A 23,449-nucleotide genomic window follows, 5' to 3' on the forward strand; every position below is an offset into this window, starting at 1 on the left:
TGTTGCTCTCCCACAAAATGTGTCACCATAAGTATGGTCTGTGCACAGTTTAAGCTTGAAGTTTAAATACACTTGTAATTGTTGAAGTGTGGAGCCAGGGTCTTATGTGGTGTACGTTAGCGTGTCTCCATGGACTTCTGTGGCAGGCAGCAGTTGCACAGCTCGTGCAGACATGTGTCTGTCCGTGTAAGGACACAGACTATTCAAACACTGCTTAGAAAACCTGGGAATAAAAGCTCATGATGTGCCAGTGTTTTAAAGTCCATGAATGGGGTGGCTCAAGCAAATAAAGACTGGTTAGTTTGGTGATAATTGCGGTTATAAAGGGTCATATGTGACCTAATTAATAAAGAACCAAAAGGTGGTGACATAATTAGGCAGCACTGGTTTATGGACAGGAGATCTTATCAGACCAATTCGATGGTGGATTTTTGTTGGAATTCACAAAAGTTTGATGAAGAGAACTCTGCTAATGCACTTAGAGTTCTGTAAGGCATTTGACACAGTGCCAGGTAACATTCTGAGTAAAAACCTGTGTGATTATTAAATCAGCACTGTCCCATATCCACTGGATTAAGACTGCCTAAAAGATCACAAAAAGTAAATCAGAAATGAGGAATACTCATTTGATGAGGGTGCTTAATTTGTACTCGTTCCATGGGGATCTGCATTCAGCCCAGTGCAAGTCAGTACCTGTGTCTGGGAAGAAAATATAAAATCACTATCATAGAAGACAACAGAAAAATTAGAGTAATGATTAAAACCAAACCAAAACACTCCAAAAAACTAGGGGGATATTTGAAGACTAGTCATATGTTGCAAATTGGCCACCTGTTTAGCATGCAACAGAAAATCCTGGGAGAGCTGCATGACTGATAAAAATTTACAGGCATTTTTATAAATATAAGCACTGCCCTAAAGAAACAGATTTGCTAAATATTTCTCTGTCTGCTGAGTGGGGAAATGGGCGATGTTTCCATTGTCTCTGTCTCATTGTATCTGTCTCAAGTCTATCCAGGAGTCAGTTTTTGCTAGTGACTGCTGTACAGGTTTTATTTTACACATATCTACACTGGAAAACCAGAATTTGTCAGTTAAAGTGTGTTTCTAATCTCAGAAATTACTATATAGGAGCATACCTCTGACTGAGGAATCACTCGGCACAGCATACCATGTGAAGTCTGTTTTCTCTGTAGACGTTGGTGATAAAAATGTACGTATGTTAGCCTTGCAGGCACAACTCCAAGGTGGGGTCTGTTTTCTGTGCATGCTGGTGCCGTTGGGTTCTGAGGTTCCCGGTCACTAACACCTGTGCAAGCCCGGGGAAGGCAGCACCTTTAGTCACATGTCACAGAGAGCCTGCCTAGCCTTGCAGAACATGCGATGGATGAAAGAGAGAAAAACACAGCCTGCTCTTACGGTTCACACGTTTACAGACCTTGCATGTCAACTTCTTGCCTTTATGGTGAGAGCCCTTGCTACAGAAACCAGAGAAAGACAGCAGACACAAATCCCAGAAAGAGCAGGTTTACAGCAGCACGTTGCAGAGCTATGCTTGAAGGCCCAGAAAAACATCAGGCCGTAAACATTTAACACACACAGTTCTTTTCGTATTTCAATACAAATGCAATTTCTAAAGATTTCAAAAAAATCTCATCGTTTAAAATTTGCAAAGTGTGGCAAAACACCTGCCAGATCGTGTCTTACGCCCCACACCCTCAAACACTTATTTAAATGACAGCTATTAAAATACTCCAAAGGGTCTTCAAACCCCTGGTCCTCTCCCACTTTCAGCAAGTCTAATTTCTCTTTGGTTTTAAGGGGAGCAGCATTTTGGCTTGATATAATCTCTGGTGTGAGGGTAGTTCTTAATACATTTTTAAGATGCATTTTATGCGTGCATTAGTTTGTTTTTTAAGCAGTGTTACTTTTAGGAGGTTTTTATTTGCATGTGGTTTATAAGCCAAACTCAGTTACAGGCATAGATTTTCCTTATGAGAATAATATCTCTATTTCAAACAGGCAACTTTGCTTGTTATTTTCTCTGTTATTGAAATGGATGATTGTCGTTCTTGGAGTGCTCAGGTGTCAGCATGAGTTACCCACAGCATGGTGGAACTAATGTAACGAAACTGTCTTTTCCTTATGAATTTATAGGTGAGCTGTTACTTTATTATAGAAGAATAAATCTGGAATAAGAGATTAGAATGACTGGCCTCAAACACTGTCCTTGGAAGCAGTCTAATTTGTTGTCTACATAGTTATTGCCTGTGTTGTTCTCTGTTTTCAAAACATTAGACAGTTACGCTAAGGCTAGAGATGACATTTGATTAAGACCATTCTTACATTGGACTGTATGCCTCAGGTGATGTGGCATTTCCATATGTGTTCAGGGAAAAAGCAATATTCTTTGAAAAACGTGTCACAAATTGTGTTTTTGTCAAAATGAAGGAATCCATGAAGACAATGAATCTAGATCCTACATTTTGCGTTGTAACATGTATTACATGCATTAAGATGCAGCTGCATTTTGATGTGTCAGTAAGATTGAGAAACATTCATACTTTCGTGAGCTGAGCACAAGTAAAAAACCCTTGTGCGTACATACCCTTAATCTTTTTTTCCTGTCAGGTGCTACATTGAATTGATGCCTACAGTAGTAAACACTTGTGCTGGGTTGGCCAGGCAGTGGCTGCCCAGGCAGTGGCTGCCCGTTGTCCGTCAGCATTCTTGGATCCACTCACCAAAAATCCCCACCAGCCAAGCCAGTAAAGAAAAGCCAAATTATTCTGTTCGTAATTTAGTTATGTGGCACAAGGGGGAGCTCACGGTTCAAATTGCTGCTGAATATTCATAGCATTGTACGGAACATCCCCTAGCCAGACTCTGTGTTTTAAATTGTTCAGTCTATTAGACTTAACTATAAAATTATGATTTCCTAGAATGTAATAGTTTAATCATCGGTTTAATGGAACCAAAGCTACTTGATTTTTTCAGTAGAATCGATGCAAACTGGCTTTTTCCTCTCTGCTGAGTTAATAGATACTAATTTACGAGGGGGTTTTTTGTAAACCTACTCAGCTATAAAGACGACATGCAGGCAGTCACTCTCCACACTGAATGAAGTTTTATAACTTTTGAGAGTCTGTAGGAGGCGATCACTCTGCAAGCTTTAGTAGACAGATAGGCTTCAGCAGAAATATTGTGCCACTTAGCTTTTAATGGAAGTACTGGTACTAATCACTCTTCAGCGATAGATGTGCTGTTATTATTTGAAATTATATTAAAATGGAAGTGCAGTTCCTGCCTGGTTACTTTTTGTGATTGGCATGTCAAATGAGCTCAGTGAAATGACAGAAAATTACTGCATTGGCATTTAAATTAGAACTGAAAATTCTTGAGCTTCTTTTCTACCGAAAGTCAGGGTTTAATAGATATCTAATCATTATCAATACAAGTCTGCTTCACTCATTTGCAGCGTGTTGAATTAACAGCAGCGTGTTTGCAGTGCTGTCTATGTGGTGGCTGTAGGAATGTCGCAAGCATCCGGGAGAACGGAACCAGCTCCCATCCCTGTCCCTCTCGGGTACCTTGTGCACTTTGGAAGTGGCATTGGTGCTCTGTCATAAAAGCTAGCAGTGGCTTTTATTTGGATTTTTCCAAGCTTACAGATAATGCGGTAATGCACTCCTTTTATATAAAAATATCGTCAAAGTCAGGAATTTGGTAGATAATTACAGCTGTAGGTGTAACTTCAGTTACAGGCTCTGGTGTAACTTTGGTCGCTGTGTGTAACTCCTAGAAGACATGCCAGCCCTTTGAACCCTTGGATCTGCCTCATGAGATCTCTTTTGTTGGATAAGAAATTCCTTCTCTGTCTTGTTTTTGGGAAGGCCAGTGAAAAATACACCAGCATAAATAGAGTGTAAATGACAATACATCTCTGGGAGGAAAGGTGGAGACAAGATGTAAACTTATGTAATCAAATTTCATGCTTGAGGCTGTAAGCTGGCATCCATGGTTCAGAAAAATATCTTTTGTTATGTATACGATGAAAACTTCCTTTTTTGTCTCCGTTGAAGTGTTAGAAGTTAGGCAGTTGCCAGAGGCAGGAATTCAGGGCTAAATGTGCTGGTGAGCTGATCTTCTCTGGCAATTCCAATGTGCCTCCTGCAGTTGGGAGAAATTACAAATGAGACAGATTAGAGCTGCTGGAGGCTAACCATGTAAAGCTGCAAGAATAATTTAAGCAACAGCTCTCTCTTCCCCACCCCCCTTCCGAAGCACAGAGTGGGTAAAGGTTTGCTTAATTCTGTGTTATGTGGATTTAACTATACCATTGCATTTCCAGTTTCCTTTATATTTGAGGGCTAACTGAATAGATTTTAAGACATTTGTAGAAGGAGCAATGAATTTACCTCGTATTTGTAAAAATAAAATCTGGGGGCAGTTCATGGCACACTGGGCTCTAATTATCATTAAATAATGAGGATGCCAATAAAAGGCTTTTCATTTCCACTCCCACAAGCATACAGCTGTGTGATTAATCATGCCTCTTATTGAAGATATAGCACTTCTGTTCCTGAGGTCCCTCATTGTGAGCCCAGGTTCCTGCTGCGGGGGGATCTACGCTACCACAGAGTCTTTGCAGAGCTGCGTGGTCTCTGCGCTTCCTTGCAGGAGCTCTGGAGGCGAAGCCTGTGCCTGCTCCATGCAGCATGGCCTGGCCTCTGCAATGGTCCCTGCTGGGCCAGCGCAGTAGGTGGTACAAGGAGCGCTTCCCGGCCCTGGGACATCTTGGAGCTTTAGTTACATATAAGCCTTCAGAGCCCACACCTATTGTGCTGACGGCCTATGGTCACTATTCCAGTTTGAAGGAAGCGGAGAGCAGGTTTGCAGCGAGGCAACTGGCGACAGGTTTTATGAATAAAAGATATTTGCTCCACCTTTTTTTAAAAAAAAAAAAAAAAAAAAAAGCCTTCATGGAGCAGGTACAGAAACCTAGAGGTTGGTGTGGTCTCCAGGCACAGCTTTCAGGCAGGTCTCGTACCCTGTCATTGATGTTCAGCCTTTTGCTGTGTCTTACAGCCGCCAAGCACTCAGTGTTTGAGAAGCTGTCCCTGCTGTGCCATCCACGTGTGTTGCAGGTGCTCTTATTTTCCTGCAGGGAAAGCTACTACTACTATTACTACTACTTAGAGCTGCTTCTTCCACTTCCTTCTCTTGCAAAGCTTTTTTCAATAGTGACAAGCAGTTGCCCAACAGCTCCATAAACTTGGGGGCCCCTGAAACAGAGCAAAGTGGGGCTGGCACTGCACTGGGCTGGAGGGATTCTCTCACTGTTGCCGGTATCAGCTGGGTCAGGCTTGTCACAGGTTCCAGCCACTCTGCTCAGCCCAAGTTTACAATCCCATTGTAATGGTATATGAGTTACGCAGCTTTATGTGGGGCAGGTGAAGTAAGCAGGCCTTATAAGGTGGCTTTCAGTTGTTTTCTTAAACTAATTGTCTTCTTTTCAGTCTTTTTTCTCCTTTGATTGATTCATATTGTTTGTAGAAGGGAAGAGGAGAGCAAGATGTGATTCTCTTGCCCTCCTAAGACCTCCATGTGCTAAGTAAAGCAATAAACCAGCATGTGTAAAAATTCACACTGCCTCGTCAGCGAGGCTGTCCTGCAACCACCTCTTCATGCACCTCTTGCGCCCGGGGCTGAACTGGTCATTGGAGGGATGTGTTGTGGTGCCTGCTAGGGCTTTTAGTTGGAGCATCCAGCAGAGACTCTGGACTGCTGCTGACAGGAGGCAGCTGAGAGCAGTCTGTCTGCATGTGGCTGTCCTCCCAGGCTATTTTATGTTAAAGGTGGGAATGATACCTTTCAGAAACACAATACAGACCTCTCTGCTTGGCTCCTCATTAACCTGCACCGTAAGCCATGAGCCTGCATTATAGCTGTCTTACAGCTTCTGAGTATGGTATCTCCACCAAGAGCTTTTACTTGATGACTGCACTAATGGATTTTATGTATCTCTCTTAACTGCTTACTAACAAAGGCCCTACTCTTTCAGACAGTATGTGTGTCTAGCTTTAAATCCATGAGTAGTCCCCACTGATTTGTGCAGATCCAAGCACAATTGTTTTCATGACTAAGGTCTAAGGTTTGCAGTCTGCAGTCCAGTCGACTAGTGTGGAAACCCACCTCTTTGCAAAAGCAGGTGACTTTTTGAAGGGGAAAGAAGGTCAGCTGGGAAACCACTCTCTGGCAATGAGGTGGCCACACATGGACAAAGAAATGCAGTCTACTCTGTTCATGGCTCTAGCTCAGAGTTTGGAGTTTCTTTTGATACATGCTTTGTAAGCAGGATAGACGACTGCATCCTGATGGTGTGATCACCCTGTTGTGTCTCTCACAAGTGACTCATTTCTGTTTCTACAAGTTCCAGACTCATCCCTTCTAGAGCAGTGGCATTAAGCCACAGGCTTTGATTGCCTAACAAATTTGGACTGGGCTAAGCTAATCATCCAATAATTTCTAATAGTTTTATGTCTTACCTTTTCATGTGGATCATATATTGCTCTATTCAAGACGAAAACTAATAAAACATTGATTAACTTTTTTTTCCCCAAGCAATTTGCTGTGTTTGCACCATTTGCCAGAGGGAGATCTGTCATTAGAGTTTCAGAGATGCTTTTGAGAAATAGATCAGAGATCATTATTGCTGAGCATAACTGTCTACATGGAGGCTATTAATTTTTGATAATAATTACTGTCATGCCAAGGTAAGCTCCAAATGGGAGCTTGTAAGTGTATGTAGAACTATACAGATACATTGGAATATCTTGTACACCTCAGGAATTAATGGACTTTTTTAGTTTAGACACTAAAACAAAAAAATCAGGGGAAATAATTTAATTTTGGTCAAATCAATCTCTATTTTTTTTTAATTAATTTTTGCTATGGTAAAAAGAGGTGATTCATCTAAAATGCAAACAATAAACTACTCCCCCCACACACACCTTTTTTGATTAATTTTAATCTCATTTAAAAACCTTTTCTCGTTAATTGTTCTTTAAAATGCAGTCTCGAAGTAGAGGATTGAACTTGTTTAATAAATGTCTGCAGAAAATATTTTGCCATTCCTGATAGGAAACACTTAATTTCAGCTCAGTAATAATAAGCTCACTTATTTTCAAGTCAGTAAAACAACAGAACTTGGTTCATAGCTTTTCTACCCAGTTGCTTTGGTGAAAGATTTTCTGTGCGCTGGTAGGAAATGGCAGGCAATGCTTCATCGTTCTCTTGCTCCTCTTGCCTTTTTCCAGCATAACTTTCAAAGCCGGTGGATTCGTGCATAAAGTAATATCTCTCTCCTCTGCAAATCACTGCAGAACAGATTCAGACATTATTTCTTGTTCAGATTTTAAGACAGTCTTTAACTGGGGAAAACCTTTCAATTAATGATGATGAACTTTTATAAGGCTCTTCAGCTGCTATCTAAACAGAGTATTTTTGTGTTCACTGTCACATCAAGGCCTTGTGCAGGATAATGTTCACAGACAATAATTTTTCCAGCCATGTATTCCTCAGATCTGAATATTGACTGTGGATGTAGTGGTCCTGGCTGTAAGTTTTCCAGCTGCCTTAAATGGTCTGTGTGTGATCCAAAGCTGCTTGCAGTCTATGAAAAAGCTTGGAAGGGTTTAAGTCTGACCCTATTACATTAGCTTTATCTCATTAACTAAGAGCATAGTAGAGGGTGGGAAAGGGAATGAGAGGATCTGGTCCCTCCATGGTTAGGTTGGAGGCTTTGCGTGGTTGGGGTGACTGATCCGGGCCTGCCATCTGCTGATGCACAGCCGCACTACACAAACACACCCGGCTGCAGCTTGCAGGCTGTGCTCAGCAAGAAGCAGCAGCCTGCCCAGGGCCAGCCTGCCCAGGAGTATCTGCTCTCCAGCTGCTGTGGGGCGATGTGCGTGGTTGGTAGTGCCCTGCGGAGAGGAACGCAGCCGCCTGCTTGCTGCTGAGAGCCTATGGCTCCTGTGTCCCGCCTTTTGGTCCCTGACACTGTGCTTCACCTAGAAAGCAGCAATGGTCCTGAGAAAGAGCTCAAGGAAAGATATATATCCCTCTGCCTGTGCCGTGCTGCTGCAAATGTGGTCAGGAGTGGTAAGACTGTTTTCGGCTTGTTACAGGGAAGAGAGGACTGGGTCTGTGCCTGTTCAGGAAGCAGTGTGGGACTGTCCCTTCTTTGTGCTGGATCCAGAGCAGGGCACATGGCAAGAGGTACAGACAGACTGCAAAAGCCCCTGGGTTCCTGCATCTCATTTACCTTCATGGTATTCATTGTGAAGTGTGATAATACAAGTCTGTCTCTGCCAGCTGATCGAAGTGTCAGAGGTGACTGTCCCTGCTGTCACTTGACTGCTGCTCCATCTCCCGCTGCAGGAGCAAGGGGCTGAGCTAGTGCCACCTTGCCCAAGAGCCAAGAAGTAGTGTTCAAATAGGACACCTTCCCAGGGTCAGACCCGCTGCTGCCATGGCAGCCCAGTACCATCCCCATCACCTCCTTCTACTCAGCCCTGTCCCTTTAAGCCTACAGCATAAGTAAAGGAACTCAGTGCCATGAAGGGGACAGAAATTCTCATTTTCCCTGCTAAAAGGTGCCACCCCCCCGGCAGTCAGCCTGCCTGAAACTTCCCAAGCAAGAATGCGCTCTCCCATGTTGCTTGCAGCTGTCTGCAAGGAAGTGTTCGCATGGGCTGCTGAACAACCAGCGAGCACTGCAGACACTCAAATGTTGAAGAATTTGAGCCCATGACCTCAGAATGAACAACCGTCCATCACTAGTGTCCTTGTGCTGTCCTTGCCATCTTATTCAAAAGAGAAATTAAGCATCCAACAGTGTTAGCTGTATACACTTGCAAAGTTTTTTCACATACTGAAAACCAGCTCTAGTATTTGTTCATCCACTCTTTATAGTGACTAATGCCTGTTCAATTTGCCGTCAGAGTCACAGTATTACCAGCCCAACCCACCGCTTTGTCAAGTTCTTCAGGATACCTCAAAGATGAATGATGCTATAGACAACTGAAGCCTATTCAGATCCTATTGTAAATGTTGAAATGTCATATGCTTTCTTTTTTTTAACATCGTTACATCATTTATTCTTCCGTCTATTATTTGTTTTTTCCTTCGTCCTTGCCATTAATCATCACAATATTTTTAGCACATAGATAACAAGTGGTGCTTTGTAGCTGATAGCTGTGCTACAACAAACTGCCGGCTATTCTCTCATTCCCTTTGTCTTATGTTCAAAATGACTTTGGTTCTCTGTGTTCTTTAATATTGTACACATCTTAAAAAAGAAAAAAAAAAGATACTTCCTGTCTTTTTTCTTTTTTTCTGATTTTAGCAGGAAAACAGAGTCGGTCCTCTCGTCTTTTTTTTCTGGTATTTGTCAGTCTTTTCTTATGGCTGAGCACAGGCAGGTGCATATTTCATGTGCTGAGGGGTGTCAGCTCCAACATGTGTGCTGTGCAAAAGCTCTCTGCATCTCAGGAAAGACTTGAAAAAATACACAGGTCAGGGCAGCTGTTAAGCTTGAGAAAAGAGCTCTCTGTCTGCTTGGCCCATGGCAACCACTTGAAACTCTCAGCTCCTTTTTTAAGCAAGGGTGGTCACACTCAAGTTCTGAAGTACTTTGTGTTGCACCTTACATCCATAGAAAAAATAACATGCTGCTTGATAGGTCCTGACCTCTTTGCCTTACTATGAGAAGTGCTTAGGCTGGGCAGTGAAATGCTCATGCATGTTCTCTGGGGAGCATTCGATAAAAGGCAGCTTGCTAAGTCCTCCAGTGGGTGAGTGATCTTGCCTTAGCTGTGCCAGCCTAGCTCGTGGGTATGTCCTGACCACATTCAGCTGTCTCCTTGGCCTTGTGCTGGGAGTGCAGTAATGGAGACTGCGTCTTGCTCCTTCCAGGGTGCCAAGAGGGCCAAGAAGGTGGTCCAAGTGAGCCTTTGCACCTGAAGGCAGGTATTCCAGCAATGTAACCGGTGACAGACCGATCGCATTAGCGTGCCTGTATCCAGGAGGATGGAAAAGACACCTATTTATTCCTGTTATAAACCAGGGAGGATCAAGAAGGATGCAGTGGGTAGGTGATTGTGGGAGATCAGCATTTGATTCTTTGCTTGTTAGCATCTTCCAAGTATGAGCCTAAGTTGTTTAGGCCCAGATGATCAATGGGAACTGGATGGAAGAGGGTCCTTTTAGGATCTCTGCTTAAGGCACCATAACTTCATCCCCTAAACATAAACTGAGAATAGTAGCACATTATTACTAAACAGATTATTTGTGATGATACTTACATGCCAAAAAAAGTCAGGTCACCTTGGGCTTTATGTAGATGAGGGCTGTGTGAGAGTCCCTGCAATCACTGCAACCACAGTTACTTGTTTGAGTACATTTCAGTTGCTTTCTCTGTTGCGTTTAGCATAATGCCCTGTTAGGCTTACTTCTTTCTATGTTACATTATTCTGCCTGTTTATTTTTCTGCTTTCAGGTGTCTACACCTTCTAGCTAAAAAGTGAAGAACGCATGTTTGTGAGTGTACTATATGTATATGTGTGATGGGAATGTTGTTTGAGTTTACCTGTTTTTAGTGAATCTCATGATCTGCTTTGTGTTCATTTACTTGGGGATTTTATAGCGAGTATTTTTACTGTATCTAACACAAAGCTGTTAGAGCTCTTGTGGGGGTGTAAGGGAAGGGAATCTGTGCAACAGAAATCAAAACTCTAGAGGAAACATGCCACTAACTTGCAAGTATGTCAGAAGTGGTTACTCTTCCCACTTACTATCATCCAGCTTAAAAGTGACTGTCAAAAATAAGATCGTGCTTCATGTGACTGGGTTTCTTCAGGACAGAAGCCTCTGTGACACCTGGATTTTCAAGAGGAGGGCATTTACAGTAGGGCAAAAAGGATTCCTTGTCCTTATTTTTCTTCTTAGGTTTTCTTCTGCACAGTATTTTGTGGTGTATGTATTTGTGTTTAAATGTTCTTTACCCTAACAATTTGGTCTTTGATGTAGTTAATCCTGCAGGGAACTTGTGTTGAATTTGTGTTGCTGTTTGTGTCTGTGGTAACGAAGTATAAAATAATGAACTCTGGATTGTGACCTTACTGCAAAATCAAGTGGGAGAGAAGCTAAATTGTGGAAGGGAACAGTTTTAACCAGACATAAATCTTCAACAGTATTAGCAGAAGAATTGAACAGTATAGGTCAAGTAAATTGATTTTTGTATAAATATTCTCTTTTTCAAATTTGCGATGACAGGAAAATCTTTCTACATTTGACCTCTCTTCTACTGCAGTTATTTTTGTGAGAAGTACCAGACACTCAAGCAAGGAAAACAATGCTTTGTATTTAACGACAAAAACATGAATTGAGGCCGCCCAGTTTCCCACATTACTCTTCAGCTCTTCAGCCTTGACCTGGGTAAACACTTCTCTGGGACAAATGCTAAGACATTTTAATCTCCATAACTAGACCATACTTGCTCTCTACTAATACTAGCGTTTTCTACAGTGCTTTCCAGAGTGATAAAACCCATGATTTTTGCTAGATACTGAACTACTGCATCAAACACTTAGTTAGATATAAGCTAGCAACAAATTAAAACTGCTACCTGCCTAAACTCTTTCCAGACCATGAATCCAGACCATTTCCAGACACTGAAAACGTCCGTGTTCAAAACATATCCCTGTGGTACTGGTATGGCAGAGGCTTTGGTATATCTGCAAGGAATTATAGCAATCAGGGTGCCTACAGGATAATGGTAATTAAACTAAGCCCGATCCAGTGCACATAGCTATGTCAACCAGTGGCAGCAGAATATGCTGAGTGCGTTTTGGCTGTTGGTGTTTTACTGTTAGGGGAACAATAAATGTTCATTGTCCTGATCTATGCTAATTAGGCAGTTGCAAAAGAAAGGAGTTGGATGAAATCTATAAATCTACTGGTGAGCTGAACAGGTAGCTCATAGCTTCTGCAATAAAATACTGCTTCCTCTGTAAGGAATAAAACTTTGGTGCTTTGGAATGATGAATTCAGCTGTCTTTCTGGTGGAAAAGATTAAGCAAAGGGAAGGAGTTTAAGAACTCTGAGTCAGGAGATTTAGAAGTCTTAGTGTCTGATCTCTTTCTATACAGCATTAAGGCCTCCTATTTACTTTTCAGTTACATAAAATTTAGCATCACCATCTTACTGATAAAATTATTAACCTGGAAATAGGAATAGATTGGAACTGTGTACCTCACACTCCTGCAGCCCAGAAAGGGTCAATAACTCTTCCATCTGTGGCTAAAGGACCAAACACCTGCTATTAAGATATTAAGACCTGAACAGAAGTGAAGGCACTGGAGCAGATAAGAATTGCCTTGAATAGCCCTGCACAAATATATTGGAAAAACTGTGTGAGAGAACAAAATCAAATGTGTGTGCATTAATGCATATTTGGAATACATAATGGTCAGATACATCCCTACGGAGCCAAAATAACCAGGGGAAGTGACAGGGGTTCAGAAAGTGCAAATCTCAGCTGCCTTATACTTGAGCATGGAAGAGAGAGTCGGCCTGGACTACCCAAATGCCTCCTTCACATGCGATGTGAAGGAATGCTATACCTGATCTACTCTCTGTGTCCACTAAGTACCAGCTAAGTGCATCTTTCCATTACAGAGCACCAACTTTGGCAGTAGTTGATGGCTTTTTCAACATTGCAATACATGTAGGCATTGAGGGAGGAGTGAAGGTAAGTAGTGGGTCTCCTTAAAGAGTAGTCTGTGAAGGTACTTCAAATTGACATGGGGGAGAAGAATAGGGTTTAGAATGAAGTAAGCGAAGCGGGGTTCATGTTGGCCTAATCAGCAGGGTAGATGAAAGGGCATTGAGAGAAGCATGGGGATCACAGTTGTGGAAGGCATTAAAAATGGAGACAAGAAACTTGAAATTGCTGTAGGAGCAGTGATATTCAACAACAGTCATGCTGCACTATTAGGCTCAACAGTAGTTTTGATTGTGGAAGTAATGGACACCTGCAGTACGCACCCAGGGCTGGCTCAGTAGGAGCTGTAGGCTGCAATCAGAATGGCAGGGGGTGCTGAAGCCAGAGGGCTTAAGCCAAAACTCTTTGAGGGCAGAGTTCAGTCCATGAACTGAGTTTGTACAGAGCTGCGGTTCGTGTATTCATTATTGTCAGCTGTTCATTAATCTCCCATGTGTATCTAAGTGTATTTGGAGAAACTGACTTCTGAGGAAAGCTGGAATTTTGACCTCTTAGCATTAATGTATTTTTGTTATGTTTTATTTTACTTGCTTTTAATGACCCACAGGCAAGGTCTTCTCCCTGTGACATACATCTGATACTGTGCAAATTAGGACATTCCCCATTTTGCTTCATAAACATTTCTATGCTGGGATCATAGAATATCCTTTTGTATACCCGTGGTCATCTGTCAAGCCTGATTTTTAAGTATCAGCAACAAGGGTTTCCAGAAAGGGAATTGGATCTTTGCTGCCTTGGCCTGCCAAAAGTCCTATCAACCAAATACTGTGAGCCCTTGCTTGATACTCATCCTCTCTCCACTGCTGTGAAGTTTATTGCTAGTCTGCTTTTATTTTTTCTTCCAAGAGTTCAAGTCCTCTCCTCTCTTGAGACTGTATTTTCTTTTCTGCTGAGTCAGTCCTGTTTTCCAGTAGTGTCTTCCATCTGACAGGTTAAAAAGTTAGGCAGTCGTATGTTTCCATGTGTTTTCCACAGCCCCCAGAACAGGGTACAAGCTGCCAGTCTCCGAGAGGTGCAGAATCAGATTCTCCATCAGGATTTAGCTCGGCTCTGTTCTCCTGTTTGTACTTGAAGAATGCTCTCCCCTCGTCTAGGAGTTACTGAGAAGGTATTTCAGATTAGCTTTACTTTTTTCCCCTAGGAATGGCCACAGATGTTACTTTGATAAGTATATACTGTTTGCTTATTGTTCTATTTTCTGTTCTGTTTCTCAGATTCATTTAATGGGGAACGGTCTTCATGCTGCCAGTTCCTGGTTAGGTTATCAGCTTTTGTGTTTGTATCGTTTTCATTGCTCATCATATTCGCTTTGATGGGTATAGAGGTATCATTTGCATGTCCTGTAGAGTTTATTCCACTTTAAACTGAAGAGCTTTCCTATATGATGTTATTCCAGGCAAGTACTTTCCTTCCCTCAACATAATAAAGACTGTCCAGTTAACTTTTGCAAATCTCTCTGGTGCTTTCAGTGTGCCTTGAAGGTAGCGTTAACTTTTCATATACCTAGGAAAAGAACGTAGGCTGTTTCACCTACCATCTGTAATAACTTTTTTACAACACTTTTCAAACATTATACAAGTATTCTTTGAAGCCCGAGTCAGTACGTTCTCAGCGTGATTCTGGAAAAACTGATGAACGAGTCTTTTTTGATGGCAAGATCTTTTACATGTACACTCCTTCACTGAGTTGCTTTTCACTGTGATTTTCAGTGTGTTCATGGGGTGGCATCATCCAGTCACTTGAAGCCTTCTGGTAACTTGGTTTTGTACCTGCAGTCTTAAAATTGTCTTTATAATCTAGACTGCAGGAGGTCTTTTTTAGCCCTATAGAAGTGGAGAAAAACCATTATAAATGCTATTTGGCTTTGCGATTTTTTTTTTTTTTAATTATCCCATTAGCCCATTAACACACTGTATTTGTCTCGTCGTTTCCCATAATTGCTAATAAACAAGATTATTTGTGAAACTTCTACTGAAGCCCATTAGAATAGTTCCGGCAGAGATGGTATTCACATCGTGTCAGTTCTGCTTCGCAAAATCTTCAGGGCAGCTAAACTCATTATGTGCTAGACTTGAGCTTTCTTGTAGTCTGTTGGCAGTTATTTAATCATTTCTAAATGAACTCTTTACATAGGTATTTTTAAACGGATAAATCTTTCTCTTGGAGAATATTGTTCCAGTTGTGCTCAGCTGATTATTTAGAACACATGTTTTTTTTTCTTTGTGGACAAAGGGTCTGATTTTCATGTGATGTATCCAGATTTTGCCCTATTATGACTCCACTGACTTCAGTAGAATTGCTCCTGCTATACGCTGGCATAAAATACATGTTTTTTCCTTAAAACCAAACAAACGCCCCACTGGTTTTCAGGTTACCCGAGAAGTTATAAGATGTGACTTTAAACAATCACACAAAAGCCTGCAGTCCTGCATGCAAGGGCTTGAAAACATCTGGAGCTTTCAAGATTTCCCAACATGTGCCCTTGCACAGTGTTGTTTGCAGGATGTTACTTGTTAGAGGACACCTTTGTCAGACGCTCAGTGGATTTCAGCTGCTCTTACTGCCGTTCTGCTATGAGTGGAGGCCTGACTGAAACCTTTCCTATAAACAAGGAATATATCCATTTAAGTTAATGGAGCTAATTGTAGAATGACCTAATGGATCAGGCCAACTGAATAAATGTTACAGTCATGAAGTCTTCCAGGATTTAACTCTACAAAGCACTTGCACACTGAATGTTCAAGTTGGGTAGATGAAAAGAAACTGAATTCTAAGACAAAACCAAAATCTGCAAACTTTGGCAGTTTTTTTCCCTGATGGCTGCTGATTATCTGACAGTAAATTTATCAAGATGTATTTCTTGCTTTTACTCATTTTTTTTGAAAAACTGTTTATTGTGGCAGCTTAGTGAAATAGCATTTAGTTTCTAGGGAACAGTACTGGTCATGGATTGATCATTCCTTTCTTTGAGACCTCTCAGCCAAGATGCTCAATGACTGTAATCCAGGTTTGCTAAGCTGATACAGAAATGATAAAAAGTATGATACAAGGCATTTCTCTGAGTAGTGCTATTGTGGGAGTCGTTTGGAGATGAAGCACAATCTGTCTCTTGGTCAGTTTTAACGACAAGGATCGGAAGGAGGTGGGGGGGACTCGCTGGCTACCAGTCTCGTCAAGTGGAGCAGCTTAGGGACAGCTGAGTCAAAGGAGAATCCTGCACTGGCTGGCTCTTCCTCCTGGAGAATTACGTTTAAGTAGCAACAACACTTCAGGAAAATGGCGTTTGCTTTGCTTCCTTGAAGTTACTTACTGAGTGACAAGCAACTATTATAACCAGGCAAGGGATATACAATTGCCATATATTCTGCTTGTTCTTTCCGTTTTGCAAAGAAGTGGGCAGAAGGGTTAATCAGATCAAAGCTGATAATCTTGATGAATTATTTCAAATTCTGCAACCATGCATTTATTTTGTCACTGCTCTTACTGGTTGGTGCACACTTCTGCGTTCCTTGAATTGGGAGAAAATGATTCCTTGCAGAGCCCTGTAGGTCAGAGTGTCACATGCACCAAGGGCTGCATCTAAAAACTACAAGGGAAATGTCAAAAAATTATTAATTTGGAGACACAACAGACTGGTGTAGATCAGCAGTGGATTCACATAATTGAATTTGAGGCAAACCATTCCAGCCCAAGGGTCAAATTATGAATAAATATAAGACAAAACACACCATCTGGTGAACCATGCCTAATGTAACTGAATTAATTGTTCAGTGGATCTCAAGGCCAGTTAAATAGCTTATCCATATTTCTCATTGCTTCTTACTAAATGACACATTCAAAGCTCTTCCCTTCCTTCTCCCCCTCTAACCCTTTAACCTCTGAGTCATTTAGTGGTGGTGGGTGGTGCTCTGACAGTGTGTTGAGTATATTGCTGAAATAAACAGGCTACTTCAGAATTTTTTTAGCAAATAAGAGCCTGCGGTCAATGACTGACTTTCAAACATACGAGCTTAAAAAGGCATAATTTTAATTCATTGTAGTTATTACTTGTATAGTGCTATCTACTTCTGGGTGGTTTTACAGGCAACATATATCTCTAGGATTGTTTTCTGTTTAAGAAGTTATACATAAAGATGAAAAAAGCAGAGCTGGATGTGAAATGATCGTTGTAAAGTCTAGCTTTGTCTCAATGGTTTTATTATTTTGTTGGTTATAAAATTAGTGGCTTACTTTCTTTAGACTTCTCTGGCTTTAGCAGGCTACTGGACAGCTGTTGATTTTTAGAAGGCTGAGAAAACTTTTTTTTTTTTTTTTTTTTTTTTTAGGTAGTCCAGTCTAGTTTTTTAATGTGTTTTTCTGTTGGGGGGAGAAGGGTTGTTTTTCTTACAGAGTAGTTTATACATTTGTACAGAAAATAAGACAGTCACATTTTTGTAATGCCAAAGAAATGAACGGTTAAATGTGACTTTTAGAACCAGTAGGGTCTCAGTCACAAAGAGTTTGGGTTTGCCAGTATGTCTCAGAAAGGTTTTAGCCCCTGTTGATCATAGTGGAATTATACAACCAGTACCAACAAAAAAAGATGAAAAAATGCATGGCAGATTACAAAAAATATTTCTGGTTCAAAATTGTTGCCTTGGTGATGTGTAGCATGTAATTATATTTTCTAAAAATGTGGCTAACAAGTTAGAAACGTCTCAGCAAATACACCTTAAATTTTGTAGCCAGTGAGTTTTATTCGTATTTTATGTATACAGCAACTCTCAAGGTTGTGTGACAAATTATTTCAAAAGCAATTTCTGTCCCATAGAGATGTTTATGGCTGTTCGTGGATTCCTCTGAACTGAATGTGAGGCTTAAATTTTCAGATTTGCCTTGTGATGTTAGATGCCCCATTTCTCCCACAATTAAATAAGAATTTTGATGCCTCTTTTGATGCAGCTGTATTGGGCCAAATACTCAAGTAGAGAAAGGAGAACTAAAATTAGGAGAATTGCATTCAGATGAAGTTCGGGTTCTGGGTAGCCTGAATTTCCAATATAGATAATTCTGAAATTCTCAGTGCACATTACAGAGCATCTGAAGTGCAGTGTGGTGTCTTGCTCGGTAATCCCTCTGGTGCGTACAGGCGCTGGAGCTGACTTCAGTCAGGAAAAGGACAGGCCATTAGCCACCCGATCAAAGCACTGGGGTGCTTAGTGGCTGCTAGTGGCACAACTCGGGGTAATAGCACCCCAAGGAATATGGAGTAATGGAAATAGTCTCTCAGCTGGAGCTTGATCAATAATACTTGGAAAAGCTGCCTGCAAGAGCTTTTTCAGACACTCGTATCCTGACTGGTATGGTCTCCTGCAGGGAGGCGGGAAGGAAATGGTGTGAAAACAGCACCCTGTTTCTTGGGCTTTTGTGGCTAAATATCACTGCTAGTTAGATCTAACCCTAATGCAGCTCCTGCAGTCGTTTGCCTGGAATTTGTAGTTGTTTCTGTGTTGTTTTTAACGTATTGAACTATCTAAAATGGCATATTTGTCTTTGAGGGAATCCTAGACCTTGATCCCTTTTCATATTAGGAGTTAAAAAGAACACATTTCAAAATAGCATCTGGCTTTATTTTAAAATAAGTATTTAGACTCAAATATCTTAATTTATCTATATTTATATAGAAAATAAAAATATGTGCCTTCAGTTGAAATGCAATCCCATGTGTAATCAGCATTTCACTTTTTACCTTTTTTTAAACCTGCAATGAGCTGTGCTAAGATGTAAAATAATTGATGCTGGTCTTCTGAAATACTGTAAAGCTGAGTTTTGGTGGGTTGTTTTTTATAATTGTTTTTGTTTGGTTTTTTAAAGTATCATAGCTTTGCCCAAACAATCAGTGGAATAACATTGGCATGAGGCTTGAGGTCTGGATGAAAATTCTGCCTGTATGCACTGCTCCTTGGCCTCCAATGTAACAGTTACTTTCAGGATTGCTCCAGTGACAATATTTTAATACAACTTTCCTGGCCATTCCTGCTGACATTTCTGGGTTTAGTATGAATAAAGTACTCGAGCTGTAACCAGAGTTAACAATTCTGTACTACAATATTTCAGTTAAATTGCAGGTTATTAAATAAAGCAAGCCAATTTCTGATCTTACTTAATGTACATTTCCAGTAATTCAGGATCTGATGTCAACAAAAAAAATGTTTTAGATAGTGCAAAGAAGTGAAGTAATCAGATTATCTTTCAGGAAATGTATAGTGTTTATTTCAAAGTATTTTAACATGATACAGAGCTAGTAGAAGGATTTGCAGTTTATGGGGTAGTAGTTGGAGTCAGATGGACATAGTGTCTTTTGCTAGTATGGTCTTTGGTTCTTGGCTGTGATGGACTGGAGGTATTTCTCCCTTCTTGCTGGCTGTGCAGTTCTCCTTCAGTTCTCTGCCCTGTCTCAGTCTCCTTGAGAGGTGTAGCCCACCTTCTCTGAACTCACCATTTTTGAGTTCATCTGAGTGTGTCTGGGCTTGCGTTTGTTATAGAAGTGATCTCTCAGTAAGAACACACAGGACAGGCAGATCTTAGGGGTTATTATGGGGAAACCCAAGAGTTGGTTTTGTTGTGCTCTGCAAGTAAGTCTTTTGCTTCTCTTTACATCAGCTTTTAACACCATTCATTTGGCAGATCACCCCTATTTCTGCACTGCCAAAGGTCTGTAGTTGGTTTTCTGGGCATTGCCAGTCATGCAGCTGATGTTCCAGACCATAGCTGTGCCAACTCTTACGTGCTGGAGCCTCACGTTAGCAGTTAGACGTAGTTGTTAGTGACTGCCATACTGAAGCCATGCTAGACCAAGGAGATAAGGAAATGGTGCAGGATTCGCACATCTCATGCATGCTTTCTCTGACAGATGAAATTTAGGTAATCCACATTATGAATCTAATTACAAGCAATCTGGGCAACAGAAATATCTGTGCACAATTTATGCATATCTCTAGAGCTTTAAAGAGTGAGTCCTTAAATGCATATGGAACTTCAAGGATATGAGTATCCCCTTTGTGGACTGTGAACTCATTCATACCAAATGGTCCTATTTTCCTGATAATAATGTATGCAAAAGAGGGTTGTATTTAGCAACAGCAATATATCTGAGTTGACTGAGATTGACTTTCCACATTTTGGGTCCCTTTGAGGACTCTGGCATTAATGCTGCTGCTATCCCTGAATTGGTCATGTTTATGCAAACTCCATGGAGTGCTGTAGGTTTGTAATACCACTTAGAGGCATTTAATGGAGGCTTGTGATTCACTGGGAAAAAAACCAATATCATTTGCCAAAAAAAACCCAACCCAACCAACCCAGAGGGGAAGCAATTTTGCGTTCTTTATCCTGGATTATAATGACATAAGCCTCTAGAGAAATTCCAATAGCTCTAACTAGGGGTTGAATAGAGAGCAGTCAAGAGCAATGAAAAGGGAAAGCCTTGCTTTTTGCTGCTGTTGATGAGTTTCTGATCAGACAAAGCAATGCACACAGAGAATCACTGAACAGACTGATGGAGCTGACCCATTAAATTAAATTTCTCCTGTATTGCAACTAGATGATCTCAAAAAGCTGTGTCAAGTGTCCCTGTACATCTACAGTGGGTAACCGTGTGTTTTCACATGGTGAACAATGATGAGCATTCAGCAAATAGTATGATTTGTGACTAAAGGTAAAGCTAAAGGCAGGTAAGGTGCAGCAGTGTTCCTGTATTGTCCAAATGAATTGATGTGGACTGACAGGATCTATACCAGTCTTGACTTCAAAATAATACTTTAGCTGGGTTCTTCCTGGGGACATCAGTCCAGCTATCTGAGTCTGGTTGTAAGATCAGAACCTGACCATCATTTTGCACACGCCATTGCATTGTGAAAGTTTATACTTCCAGATTAGTTTATACTTGAATGAGTTACACATCAAGAAAAATTAGAAGATTACCTTTAAAAGGCTCAGTGAACAAAAAAATATAAACTCATTGAAAAAGATTTTCCTTAAAGTTTTTCCTCTAAATACTATCTGGCTATTAGTGAAAAATACGATTTTTCTCAATTCTTTGTTCTAAACCATTTGTTTTTCTTTTTTTCCTGAGAAGTGAAATTTATTGAGTTTACTGAAAAGGTGGACCATTCTCAGTTCTTTCTCTTTTTAAGCCATATGTTTTACAGCAGTGTAACACAGTATGCCTTGCCAGCAGTTTGCATAAAATATGTTGTTCATCCTAAATGAAATTAAGATAGGACAAATATATTTGGAGAGCTAGGTCTCCCTTGCCACATTCTGTTGTCTTTCTGCAATAGAATTTGGGCACTTTTGTCTTACTTTGAAGTGCTGTCCTCAGCTTCAGCACAAATTGGTCTACAGTGAAGAATTCACTGATAGGAGAACATCTATATATCGAAGTATGTAGGTATGATCAAAGTGAAAGATGTAGCAGGATGTTTCTTTCCACATTTCAGTCCAGAGGAGCACAGCCAATTACTACCTGCCTTAAAAAGATGGCAACATGGCACCTTAATGAGATCCTTGCAGACATGTGTGTGAGTCTAAGAGAGTTTAGTTCGGGAACAGTCTCTTGTCCGGTTCATAACTGGTCATGCAAACATCTGTGATCCACTTCGTGACAAAATGAGTGCCAAACTAATGAGAGTGGTTACATACAACCCTCAAAAGCATGACTTGCCAAAAAAGGTTGTTGTCTGTCTCTCTGGGATTTGCAGTGTATTGCGAATGGGTTGAATTTAAATCATGCATGAACAGATCAACTCTGGAGCCAATATGCAGTAGTTTGAATACTTCCAGGAAGCACTGGATTCAGCATACATGTGCTGATGACTTCATCTTCTCAACTATGGTAAAGACATGTTCAGAAGTACAGACCAAATGTGCACAATGCTGGAATTTTCCCCATGAGAGTACATGGGTGGAGCCCCAAGCCGATTAGGTTTTGAGAATACACTGTGGTGTATTGCAGAAAAGACTGACAGTAACTGTTTAGTCAACAGTCGGTGAGAGAATATTGCTGATAAGAGACAGGTGACTGCGGTGTGAGAACAGCTGCCATTCCTCAAATAAAGCAAGACTTCGTTAGAGAGAATTCCTGTACGTGGACCCTGGCTAGCGAGTTCGTAATGCAGATAAGGCATGGTGAGGAGCGCTAGTACAGCAGCAAGTGCTGCTTTACAGTGTCTCGAGATGGTGATAAACTGCTAATCTAGCAAGAGAAGTCCAATCTCACACTTTGATTAAGAATATTTTCAAAATCAGACTGCCGTTTCATTGGATTTTACTTCAGTCTCATGATGTTTAGTTTCCGTCTTAAATTCCCTGTGTTTCTGTAATTATGAAAGAATTACTTTCTGGAAGCTATCAGCTTTGACTGCTGCACGGAAGAACTTGAGAATGTCAGTTATAAAGGTTCAAATATTAAAATATGAATGAAAGGAATCTTTATGTGGTTTATGAAATTGTTGTCAGTTCATGACTTGAATAGTTTGAAGTGATGAATGATACTGCATGAAACTATGATTTTTATTCTGGTTTTGTGTATTTAAATCATAAATATTTATTACAAATTTCTATTCCCATTTACAAAATATTTGCTTTTTGTAAGTCCTCTATAATATGATTTTTGATTCCAATGGATATGGTTCCAGTCACTGATGTTTTCTTTTTTTTCTCTTTTTCAGTTACACCAGCAGAGTTGTTTCCAATGGACTGAAGGCACAAATTAATAATCCAGAGCTGAAAGTCAGAGGATTGGACCCACTCATCAGTAATTTAATTGATAAACTTCAGCACTTTAATCAAGTAAGTAATTTTTAGAGATAAAAGCATTTTATCACTGGGTTTGATAGCAGAGCTAAAGCTGAAATTACTAAGTGGTACTGCTTCTCATGTTGCATTTCCCAGGATTATAGGCCTGAAATAGCCATGGAGCGGGCTTGGTACTAAAGGCAACTGAAGATTCTGTTTTGCCAGCTGGTTTATGAACTCTAACGAGGCAAAGTTATTTCCCTGGAAGTTGCTCCAATTCCTGGCTGTTGTTCCATAGCTGTTGATTAACTCTCCTACAGTCCACAGTCCCAGGAACATGGAGCAGCTCCTGGGCCCCACAGTTCACCTGAAGCTTGTGGTTAGAGTCATGCTGTGTGAGCACCTGTAGGAGGCCTGTGATATTCTTGTGTTGGAGGAATATCTCCTTGTTTGTGCAGCTTACTGTTTTTCAGTGGTGTAGATATAAACAGATCAAAATACAAAATGGGTCTATAAGGGTGTGATAACTGAACTGTATGGAATGCTGAAGTCAGGACAGAAGGTGCTCCAGGATGAATTAGCCTTGCACCTTTGAAAACACTTCTTTGACAGGCCTTGTTCTCAAGCCCCTCAGCCCAAAAGGAAAGATAACCTACCAGTGAGTTTGTCAGAGGCATGATTAACCTGTGTCTGCCTCTATCATCTATTTGGGTTCCCTCAGATGTACTTGCAGTCCTGGTACATCTGCCGTCTTTCAAAGCTGAATGCATGATTCTCTGATATTACTGCTTCAGCACACCTCTTTGTGAGCTCTTAAAGTAG

General features: G+C 40.8%; 1 protein-coding gene across 1 annotated transcript in view; it reads left to right on the forward strand.

Annotated features, from left to right (window-relative positions):
* Positions 1-23,449, forward strand: part of LOC309594676 (glypican-5-like) — a gene marked incomplete at both ends in the record, with an annotated part of 385,721 nt that overhangs the window by 212,330 nt on the left and 149,942 nt on the right. The window contains one exon of the mRNA XM_082320908.1: positions 22,561-22,681. Coding sequence (XP_082177034.1) covers positions 22,561-22,681 — 121 coding nt within the window. The remainder of the gene's footprint in view (positions 1-22,560; positions 22,682-23,449) is intronic.

The sequence above is a fragment of the Platalea leucorodia genome (assembly GCF_965183815.1).
Source record: "Platalea leucorodia genome assembly, chromosome: 8".
NCBI lineage: Eukaryota > Metazoa > Chordata > Aves > Pelecaniformes > Threskiornithidae > Platalea > Platalea leucorodia.